At 37.2% G+C, this 8,460-nt stretch overlaps 1 protein-coding gene across 2 annotated transcripts in view; it reads left to right on the top strand.

Annotated features, from left to right (window-relative positions):
* Positions 1 to 8,460, top strand: part of RFESD (Rieske Fe-S domain containing) — a 29,029-nt gene that overhangs the window by 4,103 nt on the left and 16,466 nt on the right. Inside the window, exons 2-4 of one of the 2 annotated variants that reach the window (XM_068980740.1) lie at positions 3,923 to 4,101; positions 4,207 to 4,241; positions 6,192 to 6,799. In XM_068980740.1, the coding sequence (XP_068836841.1) occupies positions 3,924 to 4,101; positions 4,207 to 4,241; positions 6,192 to 6,455 (477 nt within the window). In that variant the 5' untranslated portion in view covers position 3,923 and the 3' untranslated portion in view covers positions 6,456 to 6,799. Of the gene's footprint in view, positions 1 to 3,922; positions 4,102 to 4,206; positions 4,242 to 6,191; positions 6,800 to 8,460 lie in introns of those variants that run through there. The other variant, XM_068980741.1, reaches the window with a different exon arrangement.

An 8,460-nucleotide genomic window follows, 5' to 3' on the forward strand; every position in this document is an offset into this window, starting at 1 on the left:
ACTAATCCAACTTGACATAGCCATACATTTTCCACTGCTACACAATATTGCATTGAACGAGTGTAAAAATCATCCATTCTACTGTTGATAGATTTGACTTGTTTCCTGTCTTTTGCTGTATAACCATTCTTGTGCATTTTTCCTGGTGTACCTGTGTGCACTTCTAGGGAATGTATCTGAAGTGGGATTATTGGGTCATGAATGTGTTCAGCTTTGCTAGGGAATGCTAGATTGTTGTACCTCTAATTGATGTCATCACTAACAGTTGCTCCATATCCTTGCCAATACTTGTTATTTTTTGCCAGTCTGGTGGATGGAAAATAGAATCCTGTTTTGACTTTGCTTTATACTTCTTTTACATTTTCCTACTAATTAGGTTGTGCATCTTTACATGTGATTTCTGGCTATTCAGATTTCCTCATCTGTGAAATGTTGAAATGTTTGTGTCTTTTGCCCATTTTTATAATGGTTGCCTTTTTCACTTGTTTATAGGAATACTTCACGTTTTCTGAATCAGTCCTTTGTTAGTTATATGTGTTGCATATTCCATATTTTTCTTTTTCTTCAGCCTATTCCCCCCTCCTCTTTTCAATTCATCTGTCTGTCCCCATTTTTCTTGTCATTACTGCCCTTCTGTTCTGTCACAAAATGTGATAATGACTGCACATGCAGCAGTATGGAGGTAAATGTTACCATCTGAGTAGTTTGTATACTTTGGGCACCTGCCAAAATCAAGTAAAACCAGATAATGGTTTAGAAAAGTTCCAATCCAGCCTCTGGTCAAGCATGGCTAATCCATGGCTAAATATTGGATATTCTTCAGAAATTGTGTTAGACCTCATTCCGTATTGACACTGCCACTCCAAGTGATTCTGTTGAATTCTGTAGTTTGAAAACTTCCAAATTTATCTCTCTAGTGAGTCTCAATTCTAGTCTCATATATCTGACTTTTGACTTGATATCTCTTGAGTACCTCAGACTCACTCTGTACAAAATGTAACTAGTTCCTGATTCTTCCCTTCTTTCAAAATATCATTCCTTTCTCATCTGCCCAATCACAATCACAAACCACATAGTTGCACCAACCTAAAACCTGGGAGTTAAATGGCAGCCCACTCCAGTATTTTTGTCCTGAGAATCCCACGGACGGAAAAGCCTGGCGGCCTGCGGTCTGTGGGGTCGCAAAGAGTCGGAAACAACTGAAGCGACTTAGCACATCCTTCTTTATTTCTTTTCTGTAGCTCCTTCATTCCAGTTCATCAGCCCAAACTGAGTTTGTGCCTCACTCAATTTTCTTACTGGGCAGAGGCAGGAACTTTGAATTCAATGTATAAAGGAAAGCACTACACTAATCAAGTTTAGGAAATTACAGAGATGTCATATTTGTTCCCTGAAGTTTGCATTGTTAACCGTTGCTCTAATTATTAGGAGAAAAAGGAAATAAATACAGACATTCTTGGCAAAACAGGATATACAGTTTTACTTAGAAACTATCATAGAAAAAATAAAAATACCAACATAAGGGAGGCCCTCAGGAAAATCCTCTACATGGGGCCTGAAACCCCTGACAATGATATATCTTGATGTTTCTTTCTCATATGAAATTAATAGACCATGGCTATGTTCTTGAAGAAGGTCCTTTTGAAAGGGTTGGTTTCAAAGATATAGGCTGAATATCTGTGCTAAGAAAAAAAAAATATTTAGAATACCTTACAGATTCTCTAAAATTTATATACTTCTATAAATTGAAGAGAAAGTCACTGTTTTGAATGCCCAAGTAAGACAGAAGAAAGTAATGACATTTTCTGTGTGAATTAAGAAAATTAAAGGCATCCATTCACACTTCTCCTTCCTGCTAGAATATGGTTATCTGGTTGATCTGTATGAACTGGCTTGTCTACACCAGGCAAAACCAACTTAGCCACCTTTTAACCAAGAGGTTCAAGACTATTCAGACTGTCAAAGAATCCTGTTGTTCATTCGTTAAGTCGTGTCTGACTCTGTGACCAGGCACGCCAGGCTTCTCTGTCCACCGCTATCTCCTGGAGTTTGTGCAAACTTATGTCCATTGAATCAGTGATAACATCCAACCATTTCATCCTCTGTTGCCCCCTTCTCCTTTTGCCCTCAATTTTCCCCAGTATCAGGGTCTTTACCAGTGAGTCAGCTCTTCACATCAGGTGGCCAAAGTATTGGAGTTTCAGCTTCAGCATCAGTCCTTCCAATGAATATTCAGGACTGATTTCCTTTAGGATTGACTGGTTGGATCTCCTTGCAGTCCACGGGACTCTCAAGAGTCTTCTCCAACACCACAGTTCAAAACCATCAATTCTTTGGTGCTCAGCCTTCTTTATGGTCCAACGCTCAACATCCATACAAGACTTCTGGAAAAACCATAGCTTTGACTATACTGACCTTTGTTAACAAAGTGATGTCTCTACTTTAAAACACTGTCTAGGCTTGACATAGCTTTTCTTCCAAGGAGCAAGTGTCTTTTCATTTCGAGGTTGCAGTCACCAAGCACATTGATTTTGGAGCCCAAGAAAATGAAATCTGACACTGTTTCCACATTTTCCCCATCTATTTGAAGTGATGGGACCAGATACCACGATCTTAGTTTTTTGAATGTTGAGTTTTAAGCCAGCTTTTTGACTCTCCTCTTTCACCTTCATCAAGAAGCTCTTTAGTTCCTTTTCACTTTCTGCCATTAAAGTGGTATCACCTGCATATCTGAGGTTATTGTTATTTCTCCCTGTAATCTTGATTCCAGCTTGTGCTTCATCTAGCCCGACATTTCACATGATGTACTCTGCATATAAGTTAAATAAGCAGGGTGACAATATACAGCCTTTACATACTCCTTTCCCAATTCGTAACCAGTCCATTGTTCCATGTCTGGTTCTAACTGTTGCTTCTTGTCCTGCATACAGGTTCATTAGGAGGCAGGTCAGGTGGTCTGGTATTCCCATCTCTTTAAGAATATTCCACAGTTTGTTGTGATCCACACAGTCAAAGGCTTTAGCATAGTCAATGAAACAGAAGTAGGTGTTTTTTTTTGAATTCCCTAGCTTTTGATCTCTTGTTCCTCTGCCTTTTCTAAATCCAGCTTATACATCTGGAAGGTCTCAGTTCATGTACTGCTAAAGCCTAGCTTGAAGGATTTTGACCAAAATCTTGCTGGCATGGAAATGAGTGTCATTGTATAGTAATTTGAGCATTCTTTGGCACTGCTTTTCTTTGAAATTAGAATGAAAACTGACCTTTTTCAGTTTTGTGGCCACTGCTGAGTTTTCCAGATTTGCTGGCATAATAAGTGCAGCACTTTAACAGCATTATGGTTTAAGATTTGAAGTAGCTTAGCTGGAATTTTGTCACCTTCACTAGCTTTGTTCGTAGTAATGCTTCCTAAGGCCCACTTGACTTCTCTCTTCGGGATGTCTGGCTCTAGGGGTCATTAAGAGCTTTTTTGTACAGTTCTTTTGTATTCTTGCCACTTCTTCTTAATCTCTTTTGCTTCTGTTAGGCCCTTGCCGAAGAAAACTACCTTCAACAAAAGCTAAAAACAACACTGATAATATGCAGGTGTTGTTTAGCATTGAATTTGAGAGGGAATAAAAGGATAGTGAGACTTTAGTATCTGTCCGGAGTTCTGAAATATCTACCTTAGGCAATGAAATGAATCAAATACAAGTCCAGCCTAAAGGTGGTCAGTCCTCCCTAATGTTGGCAAGCTTTAAGAATTCTTACAATCATGACTGACTATAATCCAGTATTTTTAAAAGCACCTCCATCAGTCTCAGGGAAATCAAACTTCTCTTATGATTATCTCTGTGAGTTAAGTGTAATGAAACTAGTGAAGACCACTTGCAATTTTTTTCTTTTTTCTTTTTGTTTGTTTGTGGTTTTGTTGTTGTTCCACTAGCATGGATCCTGATGGCTCTGAACAAGATCCTGAAACGAAGGAGCAATATGCTTCTGTCTATGTGGGTAGAGAAGAGGACATTAAAAGATCTGAAAGAATAACAGCTGTTGTCCATGACAGAGAAGTGGTAATTTTCTACCACAAAGGAGAATTTCATGCTATGGATATTCGCTGTTACCGTAAGATTTTATTTTTCATTTGTAAACCTTGTATTTATTTACTGTCCAGAAAGCTATTAAAATTTCAGTTTTTAGTGACCAGATGTATGTTCAATTTCTTTGCAGACTCAGGAGGACCTTTACATTTGGGAGAAATAGAGGTATGTAAAAGTAAATCTGTTTTCAACAAATTCAGATGTTTCCTATTTATATTCCTACTATATTTACTGTCTCTATTCACAAACAATTTATATTTGGGTTTGAACTATATTTTCATGCTTTGAGTATAATTACCAATATTCTAGGAATTCACAACACTAACAATGTAAAGAAAACCATTTTACAGGTAAAGATGAGAAATATACATGTCTTCTGACCTAGCAAATATACTTTGAAAGATCTACTCTGCATATTATTGTACAAAAGTATATATATACACACTTACATATGTGCACATACTTCTTAAGTATATGCACGTATATATATATACACTTAAATATTTGTTATATTTGAACATACTTTAGTTCAATGTGGTATTATTCATTGTAATGAAAAATTGAAGGAAATTTAAATGTTTTAACAAGAGGAAACAGTTTAAATTAGGACTTGCCATGCTGTGGAATAGTATGCTGTGCTGTGCTTAGTTGTTCAGTCGTGTCCAACTGTTTGTGAGCCCATGGACTGCAGCCCACCAGGCTCCTTGGTCCATGGGGATTCTCCAGGCAAGAATTACTGGAGTGGGTTATTATGCCCTCCTCCAGGGGATCTTCCTGACCCAAGGATTGAACCAGGGTCTCCTACACTGTAGGCAGATTCTTTACCAACTGAGCCACCAGGGAGGCCTGTGGAATAGTATACAGCTGGTAAGTTAATCCGGCATGAATGTCAACAGTATATTTTTGAGTGGAGAAAAGCAAGTCAAAGAATAATAGGTCTAAAGAGGTCCCATTTTAAAAAAATAATTACTTTTTATAATTCTACATAGTTTGAATTTTTCCAATGTGTATATATTACTTTTATGATATAATAAAAATATCAATATATATATTTTAAGAAAGAAAGAACACTTTGAAGGCTTAACTGAGGGAAGATGGGGCACTGTTTTACATCCTTGCATTCCCAAACTAGCTGCCTGATTTCTTCTTTTCTACCTCATGAAACTGATCTCTCTCTCCCTTCCCTGTCTCTGTGTCTCTGACTGGCACAAAGTACATGCTTAAATTTAGTGTTCCACTCTCTATACAACTCATATCTACCTACTTCCACACCTGTCCTCATGTTAAAAGATGTGTGCTTAAATTACGAATATGAACTTATGAGTTATGAAAATGTTTGCTGACAGTTCTGGCAGGGGAGGTGGTACGAAACAGCATTTCTGCACTTCTCTTGTGGAGATAAAAATGTCAGCACCTGGATGATAGAGTGGAAGAATTTCCCTCAGTTTCAGACCATCGTGAGAGCTATAAAACCTTGCTGCTCAAAGTGTGGTTCACAGACCAACAACATTGGTGACACCCGGGAGTGTTTTGGAAATGCAAATACTGCAGCCTGTTCTAAGGACTACTGAACTTAAACAGAGCTCGATTTAAACAAGATCTAGGTGATTCCCATGTCCTTTAAATTTTTAGAAGCACTGCTTTAGGACAGCTAAAAGTTTGAAATGAACTACTTTGGATCATAAATTGCTCTTTAGTTAACATATGCACTTATGCCTTTAGTAACCTCTCTTGAAATTATATCTGAGGCTTACCATTCTTCTACCAGCTAGTGAAGATTCATTTAGAAGCACTTGAAGCTCTTGCCCCATTTCCGTCACAGAAGTGACATTCCTATCTAACAGATAATAGCATACTGGGGTCACATGGGGTAGTTGCCTGGGCTGGTTATCTTCTGATAGAGCTCTGACACACTGGGTTTCTTATCAACTGCAGAAGAACTTGATGACTGCTAAGATTAGGTTCTGCCTTATGCTAAATAATTTGTAAATGGGAGGAAAAAAGAGAAGGCTGTTTTGCAGCCTGGTTCTTCTGCAGTAAATTCTTTTCTGAGTCTGAGATTTATTGTCAACATTGGAAATGTCATATTATAAAATCAATTATTTCTTTCCCCAGGAATTTGATGGACGAGCATGTATAGTTTGCCCCTGGCATAAGTATAAAATTACTTTGGAAACAGGAGAAGGACTGTATCAGTCTATAGATCCTAAAGACCCATCAGCAAAACCCATGTGGTGCTCCAAAGGGATAAAGCAAAGGATTCACACAGTGACAGTGGACAATGGGAATATTTATGTGACTCTTTCTAATAAGCCTTTTAAGTGTGACTCTGACTATTATGCTACTGGAATCTTCAAAGTAATTCCAAGTTCCTTCTGATAAAACTTCATGGCAATGAAAAATGTTGTGTATGTTTTGAAAGTATTTTTAGAATAACCTTGCTGAGTACCAAAGATGACTAACTTTTTCCAACACAAGCATTTATCATCTTTAACAGTCATATTTATGAAAGGTTCCAAAGCACATGTACTTGGTGTGATATAAGGATCATCCTCGGGATCTATAGAATACTTTTCAGCCAATCCTCTGGATTGATTAGGACTTCAAGGTTATAGGTTTGAAATGTGCATTTGAAGAAGGATAAAAATAATTTGGAGTAACCAGAGTGAAGAAAAGGTTAAAAAAAATTAGATCTACAAAGAAAAATTTAGGGGGAAAATCCCTACTTGATATAGTAGACTTTATCTTGGAAAAATTTTAATGTGTACAAAGTGAAGGGAATAATAAACTCCCAGCACCCACCTTCAACAGTTATCAGCATTCTTCTAGTCTTGATTCATTTTTGCATGCGTTCACCACCCCACCTATTGATGGTTACTACAATTTTTTATGGTAACATTTAAACACATTGAAATACTTAAGTTTTAACTTTTCAGTTTTTCCAAATATATAGCAGACCTTTTACACTTGAAAAAATACTTCCCCAAATGGGATCAGTGTACATGCTGAATTTAGAAATAGGAAACAACTTGCCTGACATTGAAACCAAGTAAACTTGAGCTCAGTTTCTCTCAGGTCATGGTAGAGTTTCAAAGTAATGAGGAGACAGTTGCTTGCTAGCCATGAGGGATGTGAATGAAATGTGTTCAGCGAGCCAAATGAAATTTCTAAATAACATTTTAAAAAAATTTTTTATTTGTATAGAATTTTGCACATGTATGTACAACCAAGTGCCATATAAATGTCACAGAGAGCAGGCTATAGGGCGTTGTTCTCGGTCTTTTCTTCTGAGTTCTTAGGCCTGTGTTAAGTTAGTTCACCCTGCTTTTTCCATGCCAGTTATTTATGGCTATCATCCTCTGGTTGCCTCGTGCCCACGCTGTATTATAAATCCCTGGGTACTGATCATCTAAAACTCAGCAGCACATGGTAGAATATAAGAATAAGTGGGACCAGAAAGAACTATGAGGAACAGATTATGAATTCAGAATGAGAAAAGCTTTTTGTCAATACTAGAACTTAGTCTCAAACCACAGTAATCTTAGTGACACAGGGCTGAATTAAGCCTTAGTATTCTAAGGGGTCCACTTGGATCCTTTCTCTTGGCTCTTGTAAAAATAATAAGTGAATAAAATAGGTATCATTAAGGCTGTGCTTATAGAGCCTTTTGCTATATATTATATTTTTTCTGATATATTGCTACATGCTACCCATATTCCAACACTTGCTTTCAATAGACTATCAATGAGCCAGGCCTGGGTTTTTTATAAATACTATTTACAGCAGCAGTTACCCACCAGGTACAAAAAATGTACCGTCTCTGGAATGGGTACATCCCGGTCTATTATATCAGGCACAGATCCTCCAATGACTTAACACATGTCCAGAATTGAAAATGCATGGAAGAAACCAAAGTACCTCCAGCAGGCAAAAACCATGACCCTGGTTTGTGGGACCAATCACAGAAGCATTTTTTCCTGAGGATCCAGTGGCAACAATGAGTAACATGGACTTGGTTTCTGGTTTTTAATTTGTTCCTCTAGATGGGGAAATAAAAATGTCACGTCACATCCCATTCTCATATATAGACATCTTCTCATCAGATTTGTAAACAATATAAATTTACATCTATGAATTTCAAGTCTTTCATAACTTTATAGATGAGTTTTAAAACAACTAATAGGGAAACTCAAACTATGCAGCCTGTAGATAGAAAATATATATCCTTTTATTATCTCTGAAAAAGATATGTAACATTTTAATAGGGAGGGTTTTTTCCTTCCCAGATAAATAATCGGAAAGATACTCTAAAGTCTTCAATACAAACATAAATGTATTATAAACATGTCCATATTATAAACCATCACATAGAGTCTAACTTACC

Source organism: Capricornis sumatraensis, chromosome 9 (genome assembly GCF_032405125.1).
Source record: "Capricornis sumatraensis isolate serow.1 chromosome 9, serow.2, whole genome shotgun sequence".
Classification (NCBI taxonomy): Eukaryota; Metazoa; Chordata; class Mammalia; order Artiodactyla; family Bovidae; genus Capricornis; species Capricornis sumatraensis.